This window comes from Perca fluviatilis, chromosome 6 (assembly GCF_010015445.1).
Source record: "Perca fluviatilis chromosome 6, GENO_Pfluv_1.0, whole genome shotgun sequence".
Lineage (NCBI taxonomy): Eukaryota > Metazoa > Chordata > Actinopteri > Perciformes > Percidae > Perca > Perca fluviatilis.
Genome location: NC_053117.1, coordinates 19,237,122 through 19,256,157, shown reverse-complemented (window position 1 = coordinate 19,256,157; position 19,036 = coordinate 19,237,122). Strand labels below are relative to the sequence as shown.

The 19,036-nt window shown below is 42.0% G+C and overlaps 2 protein-coding genes across 2 annotated transcripts; one reads left to right on the top strand and one right to left on the bottom strand.

Annotated features, from left to right (window-relative positions):
* Positions 1-229: 229 nt before the first annotated feature.
* tctn2 (tectonic family member 2) lies at positions 230-4,982 on the bottom strand. The gene is made up of 18 exons (XM_039802029.1): positions 4,780-4,982; positions 4,472-4,585; positions 4,130-4,200; positions 3,727-3,928; positions 3,544-3,644; positions 3,242-3,441; positions 3,014-3,134; positions 2,766-2,919; positions 2,606-2,683; positions 2,397-2,519; positions 2,215-2,289; positions 2,021-2,119; positions 1,778-1,895; positions 1,598-1,701; positions 1,271-1,418; positions 977-1,120; positions 768-856; positions 230-595 (listed from the first exon to the last, which is right to left on the bottom strand). The coding sequence occupies exons 1-18, from the start codon at positions 4,880-4,882 to the stop codon at positions 486-488; spliced, it is 2,154 nt and encodes a 717-aa protein (XP_039657963.1). The 5' UTR covers positions 4,883-4,982; the 3' UTR covers positions 230-485.
* Positions 4,983-5,320: 338 nt separating this feature from the next.
* si:ch211-225b11.4 (thyroid adenoma-associated protein homolog) lies at positions 5,321-18,253 on the top strand. Its single transcript, XM_039804202.1, has 31 exons — positions 5,321-5,509; positions 5,618-5,798; positions 5,900-5,986; positions 6,071-6,098; positions 6,203-6,351; positions 6,436-6,558; positions 6,643-6,763; positions 7,367-7,512; positions 7,593-7,677; positions 7,754-7,890; positions 7,994-8,191; positions 8,272-9,001; positions 9,244-9,396; positions 9,524-9,633; positions 10,141-10,301; positions 10,383-10,552; positions 10,644-10,808; positions 10,954-11,102; positions 11,255-11,392; positions 11,474-11,578; positions 11,675-11,875; positions 11,962-12,112; positions 12,493-12,745; positions 13,270-13,506; positions 13,623-13,827; positions 14,778-14,966; positions 15,687-15,946; positions 16,060-16,215; positions 16,295-16,564; positions 16,656-16,858; positions 16,963-18,253. Exons 1-31 carry the CDS (start codon positions 5,388-5,390, stop codon positions 17,208-17,210), a joined length of 5,631 nt encoding a protein of 1,876 aa, XP_039660136.1. The 5' UTR covers positions 5,321-5,387; the 3' UTR covers positions 17,211-18,253.
* The last annotated feature ends 783 nt before the right edge of the window (positions 18,254-19,036 follow it).

Here is a 19,036-nt window from a genome sequence, read left to right as displayed (position 1 = left end):
CTCTCTGCCATTCTTTTGCTCGATTTCGATCTCATTACACTGGTAATGACAGCTATGTTTGGTGTTTTTTGCATAACATTGAAACAAGATTGTGCTTGTGGGTGGATGATGACCCCTTGGGGTAACATCTAAAATTGTACGATTGCACGAAGAGGACTAACCACTTTTCAAACTTATCAATAAGAATGTGATCAAAAGTATGTTGAGGGATTGAGCCTAAAAAAAGTGATAGAAAAAAATATTTTTATTACAAAATGTGGCACCAATACAACTATTTACATTCCCACAAACATATAGTAATCATGTAAAAACAATATTATTATAAACAACGTCATTGTAAAAAGGTGTAATTACATTTCAGAGAAATTTTAATTAATCTTGTTTAGCCTCTCACTCTCCCACTAGCCCATCCATCTGTGTGTTCCTCCACATTTTTTTTTACTTTGCGTTTTCTCAGCATTTTCTCAGAGTTTTTGAGAGCGCCACTAGTTCCACGCCTGTCGGATTTGTCTCCATGGAGTCCCAAGAATCGAGGCAGTGATAAAGAAGAAAACTAAGATAAGTCCCTTAGCCAGCGACTGAGAATATGGCTCACCTGGGGAGGATAAGGGTAAAATAAGTCAGTAATGGTACGGTCAGGATCCATTATCATACTTAAGAAGTGATTCTCGCAGAAATGTTTCACAGCTGTAGTTCCAATTTACTGAATCAACTACAGGAGATAACAAAACATTGGACAGATTATCTCGGACTAGATAAATTCCCACCTGTATAATACTTGGTGATGGGGAAGGCGAGCTCAGGCCAACACACATCATTCCTGTTACAGTCATACTCTGTAAAGTTGATCTGAAACCTAAAGTAAAAAATAAAAAGAAATCATCACACTCTAGGTTAGAATCAGTCAGGCAGCTCATATATTTTATCTGGGTATTTGGTTCAAGTTATCAACTCTCTTTATAAAGGTCAGTCTTGCCTGGTTTTTGGTGGTCCTGTGTTGACAGGAATGTCAGTAAAGGTGACTGAGGAGGTGATGGGAAACAACTGAGTCTTCATTGGGTCCACACATTGAGAGACATCACCTCCTCCACAATCCAGTGCCCAGGGAGACAGGATGTAGCTACAAATGGTCAAAGTAAGATTCTTGATTTTCATGACTTACAATACGATTGGGAGTTTAGACATATAGTGACCTATGATCAACAGCTCCTCCTGAATTGAGAATGCAAATTACACTGTGTATTGCAATGAGTATACACCTGATACACACCTGACTTGCAAAGCACGGATATCCCTTTGAGGTATGCCTTCTATCATGCCAGTGATAAGACTCCAAACATGGATATGCTGGTGGGATGGAACCCTGTGACATGAACTTATGGTATCTTCCATAGTTGTGCTTGAGTTATGTGTCACAACTGGAATTTTATATTTTGCGTGTAGCATGTAGTTGGAATGAAAATAAGAAGTGTTAGTAACATAAAAGTATAGAAAAAATTAATTATTATAAACAAATGTTGATCTCATTACACAAACATACATGAACTGTACAAAAAGAAAACTTTGCATGAACGGTTACATTGGACCATCTACTTACAGGATATGTTCACCCAGTCTGTTATAGTTAGAGGATCTGGGTTTCCACTCTTTGCCACATTTGTTGCCGTAATCAAAGCAGCCTGGAGAGAAGTAACAGTCTCTCTAAAGGAAAACAAACATGGTATTTTACCCAGCACAAAAACATAGATCACACATGAACTCATGCTGAGCAACTGACCTCAGGAGACTACACTGAGTCAGATTGTGTTGGCTGACAGGTAGCAGACATCCTGATGTTGAATTCTCCCCAAACAGAACTGGTTTCATCTCAGCAGTGGAACAGAGTCCATCACTCACTGTTAGCCAGATCAGAAATTGGTGTTGTCTTTTAGACAACTTGTTTTGATTGAAATATACATAACTTACTAGTATGCTACATACAGTGAGCCAGTAATCAACAACATGACTTAGTGGATTTTACCTGGTTTCCAAAGATTGATTGACGTCCTCTGTACTGAGCCTGTATTATTGTCCAAATTGTCCACAATTCCAGCAATAACAGGCCTTCCCACCTGATAACCTGTCATTTAAAGTGGTTGTGTGTTACCCACTGTAATAGGTACAGTATATTTCCACAACTGGTTCTCAGAACAAAGTATATTATCTTGCTCTCACCTGGGTTCCCTGAGTTGGGCTCACCCATGAATTCTCCATTTAGAAACACGGCAGAATACCTTGTAGTTATGGCAACTGTTTGGAAGACAGAGGAGAAGAAATGAGCCCAAACTATATCAAACATATCTATCAACTATGACTGGTGATCAGCCAAACCATGGACCAGTGTTATTGGCACTTACCACTCCTATTAAAAGTGATAGTCCCGACAGTGTGAGTCAGTGTGATACTCGTGATGCCATTTCCTTTCCAGTAGAATTTGTAATCCAGTGCTAAGGTCACATTCTCACAGGCTAGTCCCTGATCTTCAGAGAAATATTAACAGGTTTCAACATTAAGGTTAATTGTCAGTTTAAGTTGTTTTAGAAACAATATGTTGTAAACTCCATACCTGAAGAGGCATCTGTGCTTGAAATAAACTGGCTTGTGTCAATGGCCACTTCATCGATTACATCCACTATAACATCACCTGGAATACATAAAATAAATAGATAAATTATTTAAAGGCACATCAATTCAAAGAGCTCTAGAACATAGCAGGTAAAACATACCCCCTTGCCCATTCTTGACTTTAGTCCTCAAATTTGTTGGTAGTGTCTGTAAGGGAGATCCAGTTGGACAGGAGCGTAACAAAGTTACACAGTTGACTTTGAAATTTCTCAAAAATGCTACAGGAGCACTGTTTACACACCGCCCGAGCACCTTCTGGGGAACAGAATTATACAAGGCATTAGATGTTACAGCTCTGGCAACATACAATGCAAAATATAGTCTTAAAAACAAAATACACACAACTAACCTGGGGAACAGTGAAGTACTGGTCATTCATTAAGAAAATGGGACTTCCTTGTATATAAACACTACCTGGCACTGGAGCTGACAAAACTGGCCTTTGGAAGGATGGGCCAGGTTTAGATGTGCTAGACATGTTAAAAGGCAAAAGATCAATGATGAAAACATGACACAAAAACATATAAAAGAAATACACAATCATTAAAAACAAACCATATATTCAATCCTTTCTCACATTGTGTTTCCCTGGTAAAATAGCCCAAGGTAAGGATTGTTTTCAGGTGGAGAATTGACACATAAAAATGGAAACCAATCTGGGGAGTTTTCAAAGGACTGCACAGAGCACTGATAATCTGGAGCAGGAGAGACCTGTCCACCAAAGGGCCCTGGGAGACAGTGGGACACAAACAGCTTCAAATCTTCAATGGAACAGTCCTGTTAGACAGAAAGACAAATATGTCATTGTTAAATAATACAGAAGACTGAATGTACTGTTCTCTTGTTAAAAGAATGTAATAGAGTGAGAGATGTAAATACCTTGTCACAGCAGCAGCGTAAATCACAGGCTCTAAATGTGAGGTCACAGGGACAAGAGCCCAGTGGTTGGTACACTTGGTTTGGAATGACGGTTTTATTATCTGAAACGGATAGGAGATTTATAAAAAAAGTGGCACTCCCTATGAAGGCCCATTATGATAAAATAAGATTAATTTGAATTACCAGATCCAGCATTAGCAGGAACCAACAGAGCGTGTATCTTGGCCTGGATCAGCAGTGATGCCTGAGGTTTACTGCCCACACAGGCAGACACCTGAAGGGTCTCCAGGACACACAGTGGCTTTGGACAGCAGTTTGTGTCTGCCTCATTCCTACCACACAAACGCAGACTTTTATTCAGGCTCAGCTGAATCCGAACTGCAGTCTGGGGCATCAAATGAAACAAACATGAGGCATGAAGAAAAATGGGTGTTAACACAATAATATCAGCTCTATTAAATTAATTGTGAGTTTTATTTATTTTTTATTAAATTAAACCCTGTCTAACGGCCCCTTATTCAAACATTATTTTTAACATTATCTGTAAAATATAATGGAAATGATCACTGTAAGATTGGTTTCTTACCTTTCCCACCTGCTCTCTTGTGAGCACCCACTGTGTTACCTCAGCTTCACATGATGGAGATCCAACGCTTCCTGTAAAAGAAAACAAACCATCACCAACCACCAAATCTGTCTAAAATGACAGCAGACTACACAATCACATTGTAACTACATCTTTGCCTTCCTTCTCTCTTTTAGTGAGCTAGCAACTACACTGGAGAATGGTATATTCTGGCAACTTAATATTTCTAAATTCTACTAATTTCAATGAAGAAAACAAAAACAAACATGGCAATCTCATAAAACACAAGGCCCATACAAGGAGAATGACGTTGTTAAAGGCAGACATTTTTATATGTTTTACCTGTTGTATTAGATGGAGATACTGTTCTCAGATTCAAAGAGATGTCGGATGTGTTTCCGAGCAGAAGTGCAGTGACTGCTGGTCCAGTTGCAGTGAGACGGGACGGCTGGAAAACTGGTCAACATAACGGTAACATTTCTGTTTAAGGTTACTGCTTCACATGTTAGCTTCATAACATTATTTGATGAGTAATTTAACTAGCACGGTTGTCTATTAACTAGCTAACGTTCCTGCTAGCTAGCTCTTGGCTAGTTCTTTAGCGTTGAACTGTGCATATAACGTTAGCGTTATAAATGTTAGAGTCTTACCGACAATGTTTTGAGTGTGAGCCAAGGAAATGAACAGTAAAACACATGTGAGCTGGCGTGAAATGGATACTTGGGGAAATAATATATTATCCACGTTAGCCATTTGGTTTACTTCAGATTATAAAGTCGACATATTTGTAAACTGTAAGTGATGTCTTGGCAACGCAGATCTTAAACGAATCACAGCTTTATACATTTTTCTTCTGGGGGGAAAAATATACTTAATTGCACAACAGCGACCTCATCTGGCCTGGAATGGTAATATAACTTCAGTCCTTTGCTACGAGTTGTCCTCATGTCATGTTAGAGTCACATTATTGGCGAGTGTCAGTTCAAGCTGTCATATTCAATTAAATATTATTTATAGAATTGTACATGTAAGTGCTCCTATTTACTTTTACAATTATTTTAAAACCTTTTCAAATACATTTTAATTTGAAAAAAAAGAACCTGCCTATAGGTGGCAGCATGTCGCTGTAATTCTACACTGACCGCTGGTCTAAGAATAGTAGAATAAGAGAGTTATATCACGTGACCAACGTGCCACCGTGCTGCTGCTGGCTGCTTTGACAAATGTGTAGTCTGTGCAGTGGAGTTAATAAAACACAATGTTGTCGTTTGAAGAACTGATGACAAGTCTGCAAGACTGTGTGATCACCGAGGATCAAGAATATGAAAATGTCAGCCACACATTAAGGCTCTTTTTTGACAAACTATCGGAATCCTCCAGGTTGGTAGCCTACTTATAAGTTAACCGCAGCATGTTTGAGAACTAAGTATTTGTCACATTTTTAAATAAGGTGTGATAATGACTGAATGGTTATGCTTGCATGAACAGGAGTAGTGTGAAAAGATGTAAGGAGCGCTGCTTAGAGGAGGCTGTCCAGCTGCTGCGACAACTTTCAGAGGCTCAGCTTCATGTTTTGGAGGAGAGTCGTCTCCTGCTTCTTGTCAGACTCCTCATCTCCATGCAACTGCAGATGGTCAACATCTCCACCGCCTGTCGTAAAGTGGACCAGGTCAGCCCTGCAGTATGTCTGTTCACCGTACAATGCTGGAAACAAAATGGAAACTCATTGAACATTTTATTGACGTATTGACATGTATATCTGCTTGACAGATGTTGCAACATTTGGCAAAGGTGGACCACCCAATGGTTTTTAGAGAAACCCATCACTGTTTGCAATCTATAGTCCATAGCGACCAGGTACAGAGCTCTCACTTCACTTGTGTTTGTCGTATGTTTGCCCAAAGGCACTGCAGATAACTTTTACCTCGTCTTCTTTTTTAGGTATTGTCTTTTGAGGATCTGCAGAGAGGTTGGTGCAGGCTAAAGACAATGTGTTATTACCATGTCACTAATTTCATATGTAAGTTTTTTTTATCATCTTACTGTTGTTTTTACCTTTTTTTTTTTTTTTAGCTTGTATGTTCCTGGAAGACAGCACTGTTGGTCGTGAGGTGTGGCGAGAGTCATTCCTGTCTTTTCTGAATAAATTGTCCGAGTTATTCCCGGTTGTATTGCAACAAGAATCCCTGAGAGATGGGCCACTGTGTTACATTGCTGTCAAGGTACATGATGAGCTTCATGAATCAGTCCATTGCAGACTTGCTGTGTGTTCTGTATTACTGACCTGATAACTGTGATCTCTGCAGGTGTGTTTGCAAATTTTCCAGCTGTTGTCCAGTGACGTGGCTCCTCTAGTGTGGGACAAGGAGCACATGGGCCCAGCAGTGCAGAAGATCCTGCAGGCTCTTATGGACATAATACTTGGAAAGGTTACTCAATTTATCAGTTCAGAGTCACTTATTCAAAAGATAGATCTCTTTTCATCTCATCAGTCAGTGTGTCCTGTCTTACAGTGCTGCAACAGGGACACTCGTCTTTTGGCAGGCACTGCTGTGGCCATGCTGATCAACACAGCATCAGAGAGCAGAGCTGGAGAAGCTGCTGCCTGGAGTCTGCTACAAGTCTCTCACTTAGGTAAGTTACCACCAACACTGCTTGACACATTTTGGAATTTGTCCAGGTATGTGCCCATGTGGGTAAAATATAAATATACTTCTTTCTCTGTTGAACTATATCCAAAAAAGCATAAAAGCTATATATACAGGGTTCATACGTTTTGAAAAAACCTGGAAGTTATGGAATTTAAAAAAAATGCTAATTCCAGGCCTGGAAAGGTTTTGGAAACCTAAAAAGACCTAGAAAGTTTTGGAAAAGTCATGGAATTTTTTTTTTTTTTATCACAGCATAATAATATGTGATTAATAAATATATTTTCACGTCGTCTTAACCTCAACATTCTATTCGGGGAGCGATATTAAGAATCCCACTATGAACCACATACATTGTCATTCATTTTATAGTTAAACCTCTGAGGGTAAACTTTAACACAGATTTGTATTCTTATTGTATAATGTCGACTGACATTTTCAGGAACACATAGTTATGGAAATTTGCCAAAAAGTCATGGAAAAAGTATTGGTTAAAATGCGTATGAACCCTGTATATATATACTACAATCTAAAACTGAGTATGAATGCCTAGAAATTCCTCTTATTCCTGATTCCTGTTCTGTCTCAGAGCCCTGGCTGCTGACTGTTGGTGCTCTCCAGGCACAGTGCTGCCCCACAGCAAAGGACGGAGTGGACAGGCTGGCTGTGAGCAGGGGCCTCCTGACATGCTGTCGACCTCACATCTTGCTAAGTTTACATTTGGATGCCACAGAAGTAAATCTAGTTTAAACTCGTTTCAAAAACATGTTTAACTTCTGTTGTGCTTGCTTTCATTACCAAATCCATCATTTCAGATGTGCTTACTGCTGAAAGGCTTGTTTCCTCTGGTCTATGCTTTGTGTGAGGAGAAGCTGGATTGTCACTACTTTGCCTTTGAAGGTGGGTAATGTCCAGGCTGCTTATTCGTGTGCTTAAATGGCAATATCACCCGTTCAAACATGGCATGTTGTTGCAGCATTAACACTGTGGCTGAAGAAAGTGAAAGAATGCCTGGCTGATATCTGGAAGATGACGGGAGTTTGCCTTCTGTCTGTCGACAGCAGCCTACAGCAAGAGCTTATTCACATTATATGGACCAATGCAGAAAGTCCAGTGAGTCAGCCATACTCTGAGCCATGTCACATAGCGGACCTCATTTGAAGACCTACTACTGCCAGGATTGTTCATTGACGTCTGTGTTACTGTGCCTTGGCAGGTGGAAGGTGTGTCAGAGTTTGTGCGCATTGCCTTTTGTCTGCTGCTGGACCTCTATGAGATGGACTGTGAGCAGTTTTGTGACACGAAGAAGACTCTTTATTTTACTCTACTTCAGCGAATAATCAAACTACCTTGTGAAGCCAAAGCCAAATATCATCACCTTTGTGCCCTGCTGCCGTATCTGGGTACTGACATGGTGAGGATTAAAGGTTATTACAGTGTTAATATTGGAGTCAGTAGTGCTCATGATGACTTAACATTTCTTTAATCCATCAGGTGCTGGATCAATATGCTGAATTACCCAATCATCTCCTGAAGTGCTTGTCAACCAATCATCTGTCACCATGTGGATCGGAGCTTTACAAGTGTCTGATCCAGCAGCAGAGACGAGAGCTATGTGAAGGTTCACTGAAGTCCACGTCCCACACTGAGCTGGAGCTGGCCAATCAGTGGGCGAGGCGTTGGCGGCCTGTCCTTTATAAGGCGCTGACGTCTAATGTGACTCTTCTACAGAACAATAGCTCAACACACTTATTACCCTGCACCTTTCAAGTCTTCCCCTCTGCTGTGGATCCTCTGCTGGCCTCTCTGGACTCATCAGCCCCTGGACACCTCCACGCCTGGGCCTGCATCATGAGCGCCTATCGAGCCACGACTGGAGGCTCTCCCTGGGCTCTGCAGGGTAGCTCAACCGTTGTAACCCTCCAGCTTGCCCTAGGATCTGCGGATGACAAAGTCCGTCTCGCTGCTCTCAACCTACTCTGCTGCAGCCCAAAGACCAAAGACACTCCAACCACTGAGGAGATGTCAATAATGAGGATGTTTATTCCTCAGAACCTGAACTGCGAGTCCTCACCTTTTCGCCAACATTTTCAGGCCGGAGTGAAGAGGTTTCTGGTTCGTATCAGAGATGGCTGCTTGGCACATGTCAGAGGACAAAAGGGCAAAAAGAAAGGAGATGGCAAAAACTCAGAGAGGGATCAGGACATACTGGAGCAGGGAATAGGTGAGATAACTGACAGCTGCTGTTTTATATCACAACAATATACTGTTGTACTGGTGTACAGACTGATATACATTTATCATACTGTGTATTGGGGTTTCTTATGAACATCATATGCCTATACGGAACGTTTCAACTGAAGGTATACATCTCTGTATTCTTTTTCTAATGCTAACTAAATTACAAGTCGGACAGGGATAACAGATGAGAACACTTGGCGTCCAACCTTTTTGTATATCATATAGGGTTTGTGGAATGGTTGGGTCAGATTCCATACAGCTATCTGGCACCAGGACACAGTTATCAGAGGAAGAAGACTGCGTTACTGTTGCTGTCTGCAGTGCTGGAGACCTGCACAGACACCTGGAGGCCGGACAAAAAGAAGGGACAACCTCCAGGTAAGGTTGGAAAACCAGTGATTGGAAAATGGCCAAACAAATTTGTTGCGTAATTCCTGTCAAATGTTAACTTTGTATTGTTTTAAAATATTTTGACTTGGAATTTAAATGAGCTTTGTGTTTCCAGCGAATATGGCGTCTCTTATTAACTGTGCCAGACAAAGAGCACAGTGGGATTTCGTCTGCAGGACAAAACAGCTGGTCCTCATCAGCTGTTTAGAAGATTCTACAAATGAGGTAGAGTTGCCTTAAAGCTTTAGTGCGTATTCTGCGTAACTTATTATTATTATTATTATTTTTAAAACATCCGTTTCATTCAAGCTATTGCCACATAAGTTGATACAAAGCTAATTAAGATGATCAGCTCCACATAACTCTCTATTTCTCAGTAAGACTATGTTCAGAAGATTGTGTAGTCCAACGACTTTCCTACACAGAAACTCGAGTGAAAATAATGACCTCTTCTGAAGAGCCCATGTTTTTTTAATCCTTGGTGTCGTCCTTGGATACTAACAACTGTGTGGAGGAGGGGTGGGGGTGTTGCTCGATCACAGAAGGCTTGTATCATGTGGATGCAATGGCAGTTTTTTTGTCATTACTTAGAATTCCTCATGGGGGAGACAGAAACTACGCACTATAGCTTTAACTGAACTCATTTTCTGTTAAATTGTTCAAATCAAAGACTGAGGTTGAATCATATTTTTAGAGAATTGATACAAGTTTTTTTTTCTTCTTCTTTTACAGATTCGGGAGCTCTCAGCTGGGTTATTGTTGAGGTTTTTCCCACCCAGTTTTCCAGATGACATCGCTGAAGTGCTGCTCACGCGAACCAAACAGCTTCTGTGCAGTCCTCGGGTGCAGGAGGCTCAGATGGGAGCACTGATGATGAAGGTCCTCTTTCAGAAGTAAGCCTTGCCTCCTACATACCCTCGTTCAGAATTATGCCTGCTTTAGATGCGAATGATAATAAGTTGTTCTTCCTGTAGATCACAAGACCAGCCTGACGCCTGCAGGTTGAGCAGTAACATAACTGTCAGTGGTGGAAGTCACCCCAAGGCCCCCTGCATGGTCAGATTTCTGGTGAAGGAGCTGGAGGAGCACTATCTGACAGCCAAGGCTGACATGATGCTTGCTGCCAGAACCAAGCCTATACATGGTGAGATCAACCTCGGATTTCTACCATAAATGAGCTTTAGCCCTAGAAATGTTGTTCAGTGCTTTAAATCCTCTCATCACTTATATTCCAGCTGTTCTAAGTGCCCTCCAGAGGTGTTTCCTTGAGGCACCCAGAAGTGTGTCAGACACACTTGACCACAGTTTGACCGTTGAGTTGCTGGTCCTGCTGGAGAGTATGTCTCTGCTGCTGCTGGGTGTTCTGTATGGAGACCGGGATGCTTGTGCCACTGAAAAGGGTAATGGAGTGATCTACAGAAACAATACTGATTTGTGGATGAAGTACACTACATTTCACACACACACACACACACACACACACACACACACACACACACACACACACACACACACACACCACAGTAAATCACTCTTCTGTCTTAGATGCCCCCCCTTCTTTTTGTGATATGGGAAACGCCATCAGCTCTCTGATAGCCCAAGAGTCTGGAGGAGGCCGGGGGGATGGAGAGGAGTGTGTCCTGCTATCTGAGGAGCACAGCCTCGTACTCACCTGCTGCTGGGTCTCCCTCAAGGTAAAACAGAACCAGATGCACCATTTAAGATGCATAATGGGATACTTGATTCAACATTTAGGAAGATGGCAGAAACCTGACACTTCAGCTGAGTGTATTTGCTGCATGTGTATTTCTTCTCGAAATGACTTGCTTTCATGGTTTCTCATCAGGAAATAGGAATCTTCTTAGGCTCTCTGGTGGAGAAAATTCTCACTGAATCCAAATCCAGCAAGTGCCTCCTAACAAAAGAGGATCTAACGAGAGCATCAAAAGTGTTCAAAAATATTCTTCTCAAATGTCGTCACTGGGTAAGTTTTATGAATCCATTTAGAAGCATTAAGTCACCTCAACTCTCGTTACTTTCTGAACAGCATATTTCTGTTCACCAGGGGGCAGTAGAGGGATGCTGTGCAGGCTTTACCAAGTTCTGTGCCTCTTTATTGAGCAGCAGTGATCCAGAACTTAGGGATATCCCAGCCCACATGCTGAAACAAGTGAGATGTGATAAATGCTTGTATGCCATTTTCATGAATAACTTGAGATGTTAAACTATGGCTTATAGATATATTTCCTTTCCTGTCTCTTTATAGGGATTGCAGGTTGTGCGGTCCCCTCGTTCTACCTCTGTGACCCGGCGGGCTGCAGGGTTGCCTATGCTCATCCTGTGCGTTGTGTCAGCAGAGGAGGCCAGTAAAGCAAGACCACTGTTAGCCCACAGTATGCAAATCTTACTGGAGACAGCCAAAACCCCTCTACCCGAGGACTGGGACCAAACACTGGACCTGCCACAGGTTTATACACAGCAACACGAATAAGGATATTAGTCTTTAGAACCACAAAGACAGATGTGGTCACATAATTGTCCTTTCCTTTGCAGGTGTGTGCGGTTCACACTCTGCAGGCCCTGGTTCGTGGTTCTGGTCTGGGAGTAGCTGTTCTTCAGTTTGCTCCTGCTGTAGCCATTTTGTCACTCACTCTGCTCAGTTCTCCCTGCTGGGCCATGAGGAATGCTGCTCTGCAACTTTACAGTGAGTTTTAGGCTGTATTTGTAATATGAAGGGCTAGAGCTTATCGATTGAGCTGCCCATTATTTTCTTGATTAATTGGCTAATCGTTTAGTCTATAAAATAGCAGAAAACAATTAAAAACTGCCCAACGTAATTTGAATTGCATGTTTTGCATGACCGACAGTCCAAAACCCAAATAATCAGTTGTTATTTATTCAGATAATCAATTTACGATCATAGAAGACAAAACAATCTAGCAAGTACTCAAATTTTAAGTGCTGAAACCAGTGAATGTTTACTTAAAAGGTTATTGACACGATGAAAAATAGTTAATTAATCGACTATTTGGTTCAGCTCTAATTATTACCCCTGATACTACAGTAATTAAAACCTGTTTCCAGGTTCTCTGTGCTCGCGAATGCTCGGTCAGCGGCCCAGCAGTGAAGAGGGTGGCCCCACCCAGCACTGCATGTCCCCGCTTTCCTTCTTCTTCCACTACCCTGGGCTCCAGCTCTTCCTCCTGGGCGAACTGACAGGGGCAGCACAAGACCTCCAGGGCCCACCGAATGAGGCCAAGCTACACCTCCAACCTTCGCTCTTCCCTGTCCTGACTCTGTTAGCACAACTCCAGCCTGGTGTCCAAGACTTAACAGAGTGATTACTGTTTACTTATCACTAGACAGTTTGGTCAAGTTAACTGTTATTCATCTTTATATCCGTGGCTTTCATCCAGGCCTAAAGGATGTAGGTTTTTGTTAGATCAGTGTATTCAATAACTTGTTCACCTTTACTAGTGAAGAAGGAACTTAAATAAATGAATAAATTTCTTTTTGGTATTTTATTAAAATTAAAATGAACAGATTATTTGAGCTTAATGGTGTGGCCGAGGATCACTTGTTAAAGGAATAGTTTGACATTTTAGGGAAAAAAAGCTCATTCACTTTCTGCCAAGAGTAAGATAAGAACCACTCTCATGTCTGTACAATAAATATGTAGCTGGAGCCAGCGGCCTGTCAGTTTAGCTTACGCTCAATTTTTAACTATTTCTTTACTAGATTAGCATTATATACTGTATTCATACAAAGCAGTGGGAAAGGACAAAGTTTTGTACATTTATGAATCTCCACACTGAATATTATTTGACCGAGTGAATGTCTTCTCTGGTTTCCCTCTGCCAGAACTTTGTCAGACTTCCTGCCTCCTTTACTCCAGCTGTCTGCCAGTCCTATTTACAGTGTGAGAGTGATGGCCTCGAAGGCTTTGGTTGCCATGACTCCCCCCTCAGAGTACATGAACATCCTCATCAAACTGACGGCTCAACTGCCCAGTCCACAGGAGCGCTGCTGTCACAACCGGCTCCACGGACAGCTGCTGCAGATCAAAGCTACTCTAAAGAGAGCTCTCTGCACGGTCAGGTGAGACTAAAAAGAGCTGTTTATTAATTCATCAGACACTTTCAGGCTTTTAAAATGCCCCGTGTATTCATTCATCAGACACTGTCTTTGAATCCCTGCTGTGTTTCTATTCCCAGTGCCCCTTCAGCTGACCTGTGTGAGGTGCTGCGCCGGGTGGATACCTCAATGTGGCTGGTGACTGAAGCTCAACGCTGCCCCCTAGTGAGGGCGGCCTACCTCGGAGTGGCAGACTCACTCAGAAGATTGTGCTGTGAGACCTACCTGTCAAAGCTCAGTGACACGCTTCTGCATGACCTCCAGACCCCTCAACAGGAGCTTCAGGTGTGTGACACCCATGTATAAAATATAGACATTGTTTTTTTTTTAGTTGGACATTTTAGCCTTTTATTGATAGTATAGATAAACATAGATAGTCGGGAAATATGGGGAGAGAGTTGACATGCTGAAATGGTCTGTGGCCCAGAAATGAACCGGGGACGTTGCATTTACATAGTACTGGTCTTAAAGACCCTTAAATCTATTTTCTCAATCAGCATTTTACTAAAAGTAATGGATTCATACATGAACACAGCATTCTCTGCCAGCATTTGAACAATTTAGGTTATTTCACATATTTCAGGATATTTCTGTTTGTGCGGTTTTGTCTGCGCTCTTCTCACTGGTTTTTAGTAAGCGGGGCTCTTTTGGAAAAACGTGACATATATTTCTGTGCACAAACGAGGAGTTAGCAACATTTGAATCAAATTATGATGACATTTTGTGGTTGTTGACTTATGTTGTCAATCAAATGTGATCCAACTACATTGACACGTCCTCATGAAGCAGCTTAGCTGAGTTTTAAAGTATTAAACTCATGATAAATACATTTTTAGAATGTTTTTTTTTCTGAACTTAAACTTTAACTGTTGCATATTTTTAGTCAAGAATATGTAGTTATATAGAAATGCTCAGTATCTTAAAGTCCCAAAAACTAGACTCAAAATCGTAAATATTTATCTAATACATTAAATATACATGACTTAAAAGTAACATAAAAGTAACACAAAACATATTGCGAGGTAATTCAGAAGAAAAAAATCTAATTGTGACGCTTCAGGGCTCCGTACAAAACTGTTCTAACTTTGGCAGAAAATAGTGCATTCATGTAGGACCCCATCACTCATTGTAAGAAGCTGTTTGAGAAAATACATTTTCAGGAGCTTTTAACAACAAGGCTACCAGGAAGCCCCAACAGATATTTTTTCTAAGGCTTATCTATGTCATTTCCACAGGTCGGGTTGCCATCCTTCCATCAACAAGCCATCCACTTTCTGTGTGCAGATCTAAATTGGGCATGTCAAATCTGGGACAACTTCTCTGCAGCGAGCCCAGATCTCAGGCTCTCATTGGTCACGTGGGTGGTGGATGGGCGGGGTTCACAGCAGACCGGCCTGAAAGAGGTGATCCATAGGGTGTTGCAGGTGAGACATGATCTGCTCCGTACACTTAAGCATGAAGAAAACAACCTTTCCAAAAACCTGTCTAACAGCTTTCAGTGTAACGAACTTCTTATAGCACAATGGGAGGAAATTGGGGAAATGTAAATACAAAGCCATCTGGCTGAGAGATCTTTTTTCACTCTGACAAGACAGGGTGTGTCAATAAGCTTTTATTATTGCTGTTCATGTAGGTCATTTAGATAAACTCTGCAGCATGATACATTATCTAGACCACCCAGTTGTGCTATGTATATCCTGTGTTGTGATAGAGTGACCTCTCTTTAAGACAAGCTTGATAAGATGTGATACTGCATATCTACAGACAGTGGGTAAAAATAGACACTACTGATCATGTGTCCTAGTCATTTATTTTGCAGCACTTGTTTACATTTATTACATAATTTAGTTGGACTAGAGCATCCTGTTTTCATGTATTTGTTTTACTATAATAATGGTACAGTAAAACGTGTTTTGTTTAGGAAACCACTGAAATAATCTTAGTAAAGTGCTCGAGTTGTTTATATTTGCAAGAAAAATAAATTCTTTGCATTAGTGTGATATGTAGTGATGTTTTCAGATTACAGATTATATATCCCTTATATGATGCCTAGTGCAAGCCAGTCTGGGTTTATTTGATTGGCATTTAAAAGCACATTTTAGAACAGCAGATTAAAGAACTATACTGATGCTCTCTATCTCAAGTCAAACCTGAGGGAGGCATTGTTGAGCCACAGTTTGGAGTACCGCAGGACCTACCTCGCAGCCCTGGTAACAGTGATGGCCGGAGGTGATGCTACTTTACATCAACATCTTCCTCAGTCGACCCCACTGGAGGAGCCAGTTCTGCCAGAGTGTCTGGATTTGTTGCTCGGGGACCTGGAGGACCAGCGAGGCGGACCAGAGTTTCTGTCGCAGGCTCTGTATGCTGCAAGTCTGCTGCTTTCCCAGTGTTCAGACTCCAGGTTTTTACTTTTTTTTTTTGTTGTGTCTTTCTTACTTCAGTATAGAGTCAGATACTGTACTGGAACACTTCTACCTGCAGCTCTGACTTTCTTCTTATCTTTGTGTAAATCAGTCTAAAGATATCCGTGTTCCAGCGCTGGTGTAGCGTTTTGGAATGCCACCGGTCCCCAGATGCCCCTGAAGTGCTCAGGATGGCGTGTGCTGAAGCTCTGTGTGTGGCTGGAGTTCCTCTAATGAGCCGCAGCACTCTGCCTGCCATCATGATCAGGTGTGAAGGAAGTCAAATAAAGTTGTCAATCAAATGATACAGAAACAGAAATTTTAAATGTTGAATCTTTCTGGTTTAGGTCGATCAACACAGGCCTCTACTTGCTGCAGGACCAAAGCCAGCAGGTGAGGATGAAAGCGGCCTGTTTTATCTCCCTGCTGCGCCATGCGAGAAAAGGAGAAAGCCAGAGGAGCGTCTACCTTATGCAGGTCAACCAGGCTCTGCCGCTCCTACTGGACCTGCTGCTGGAGGAATGCTGGGATACTCCTGGCACACTGGAGGTGCTGCTGTGTCACCTGCCTCAGCCTGACCTCAGATCTGTGCTAAGAGAGGCCTCAGAGACGACGGGGTGTGTTACCTCACTGAGTCAATAAACATGAACAAACCGAGCAATCTTAAATGGAGTGTTGCTTAACTTTAATTATTGCGGTCTTATTCAGGTGTTCCAGCCTGTACGAACAGGATGAGGCCAATGTGTTTGCAGAGCCCTCTGTGATGTGTGCACATGTGCTGCCTTACCTGCTGCAGATGGCTGAAAAATCCTCTGAATCCTCTGCTGTGGCACGGAGCCTGAGTGCATGGGCAGAGGAGAGTGCTGCACAGGTGCTAGACAGCCTTCAAGTCTGCAAAGAGCTCCAGCCAGGTAGCACATTAGCTTGTCAGTCTGAAAATAAGATGTTGTGGGTTGAGCTGTGGTATATTCTAAATGTCCTGTGTTAACAATGTGAATATTTATTCTCTCTTTAGCTGAGACATTGACCACGGCCTGGCTGGCTCTCCTCGTGGACCCCCGTTTCCACGGCACCCTGTGTGGCCTGTTCACCAGGGCTGCCTTTCTCCTCCGGCTATTGAAAACATCTGATGATGTGCGACACCTTTATGATCCTTCAGTGCTGCACATGACTTTACAGGAAGTTTGTAGTCTGCTCAGTCCAAACGGTGTCCACTTCCCCTCTGCTGTAACAGCTGCTGTGGCTGGAGAGCTGCCACAATGACGGAACGAGGGCCTTTTTCCGTACACTCAGTGAGGAAAAGCCTCTTGGTTGATGAGGCCCGGGATGAAATTAGCTGTGGTTATTTCAAGAATGCTTATGACATCTACATGTGCAGCCTCCAGTCTTGAATGAGTAGTGCAACTGCTGATGCTGCAGTACACCATGCACTTGACAGGCTGACTAAGTTTTGTAAATGGCTGCAGTCAGAGAAGAGATCCACTGGGCATTAGGTGCCATGTCCCTCATACGGTCTAGAGGCCTGTTTTTGCTACAGTGCTTTTAGATAAGAGTTTATAACATTGCATTTTCTGAAGCCGTATTCCATTTTTTATAATAAATCTTTTTTTATGCAGAGGTACAGCCCCTGGAATAGCCCCAGGTCTGTCTTTATGATCACCATCACTTCAAAGCAATATGCTTATATATTCTTATTCCCAGAGCAGCGCTCCTGTCCTCTGTTGTTCTAAGTTGTTTTCCATGTCCATACATGTTTCAGGAGGTACAGTAGCAGAGCTCAGACTGACGCAGTGATGTAATGTGATAGCGTCTGCAGAAATTGGCTGCTTGGTGCCCAGCAGGGGAATATAATGTATGTTTTGATGCTCCATTAGAGACCTTCTGCCTCGATAAGTGTCCATTTTCCAACCACATGAGGGCTGAAGGTGATTGACTGGATCGAATAGAGAGCTATCAGTTGCTTAGCAACATACGACACACTGGAGCAGTCTTACATCACCAGATAGCCCACTGCTTTTGTTTGATATGTGTGGCTCCCAGTATTAGGCAAACACTGAGGTGAATGACTTTGTACATGCTATGGTTGGCCATGTTAGGCTACTTATTAATAAATGTACATGGAAGTTTTTGTCGTATCCTCACAATTTTTTTTTTTCATGGCATAGTGTATTGTCAGAGGTGATTACATGTTTAAAAAAATGTAATAGTATCTAATAGTAATAGTGTCTACACAACCAATGTTTTAACATCTGACTGTAAACCAGCAGTTTTTTTACTTCATTTATTAAAGGGGGAGTACACTGAGAGTAATGCTATCTTTTTCAGGAACGCCCTGATCACATTCACACAGTTACACTTTCACACCTGGAAGCTGCCCAGTACAACAACAGTCTGATCTGCTGGCCTGATGTGTGTGTCTGATGAGCAGCTCCATTGGAGTGGTTGAGCTTAAGGGCAGCTTAGTGGTGGTAATGCTTTTTACTTTTAATGCTTTTCAGATTTATCCTGCCGGTCCGGGGATTGAACCAACGATCTTCTGGCCACCTCCTCAATAAGTCATTTAAGACAAAGCTTAGGAGCACAGACCCTTTAAAATAATGGGGGGCTTGAACTTTGCTCTACTTCCAGACAAAGGCAAGAAAAACATGTGCTTGACATCTTGCCAACATGCCTGAAAACAAGGGCAGATGAAAGACAAAATCTTATCAGAATCTGCTTGAACAATGTGTGCAATATTGTGTCTTCTGCCTCAACCTTGAAAATAAAGTTTGTGAAGTGAGTTTAACCCTTGTGTGGTCCTTCGGGTCCCAGTGACCCGAAGGACAACACAAGGATTATGTACTTCCCTTTACTTTGTTGAGAATTGCTCTCTAAACCCTGTTTCTTGTAAAGTAAGTAAGTAAAGTTTATTTCTAGAACACATTTAAACACAGTTTAAGCTGACCAAAATGCTGTACAAACAAGAACTAAGGTGCTGTATTAACCCTTGTTTAGAGAGCAATTCTCAACAAAGTAAAGGGAAGTACATAATCCTTGTGTTGTCCTTCGGGTCACTGGGACCCGAAGGACAACACAAGGGTTAAAAACAA

Coding starts and splice junctions, on each gene's coding strand:
- tctn2 (XM_039802029.1), bottom strand. CDS start 4,882: ATGGCTAACGTGGATAATATATTATTTCCCCAAGTATCCATTTCACGC. Junction 1,702..1,777: donor ACTCAGTGTAGTCTCCTGAG/GTCAGTTGCTCA, acceptor GTTTTCCTTTAG/AGAGACTGTTACTTCTCTCC. Junction 857..976: donor ACAGGACCACCAAAAACCAG/GCAAGACTGACC, acceptor TTTTTACTTTAG/GTTTCAGATCAACTTTACAG.
- si:ch211-225b11.4 (XM_039804202.1), top strand. CDS start 5,388: ATGTTGTCGTTTGAAGAACTGATGACAAGTCTGCAAGACTGTGTGATC. Junction 10,809..10,953: donor TGCTTGTGCCACTGAAAAGG/GTAATGGAGTGA, acceptor CTTCTGTCTTAG/ATGCCCCCCCTTCTTTTTGT. Junction 14,967..15,686: donor TGATCCATAGGGTGTTGCAG/GTGAGACATGAT, acceptor CTCTATCTCAAG/TCAAACCTGAGGGAGGCATT.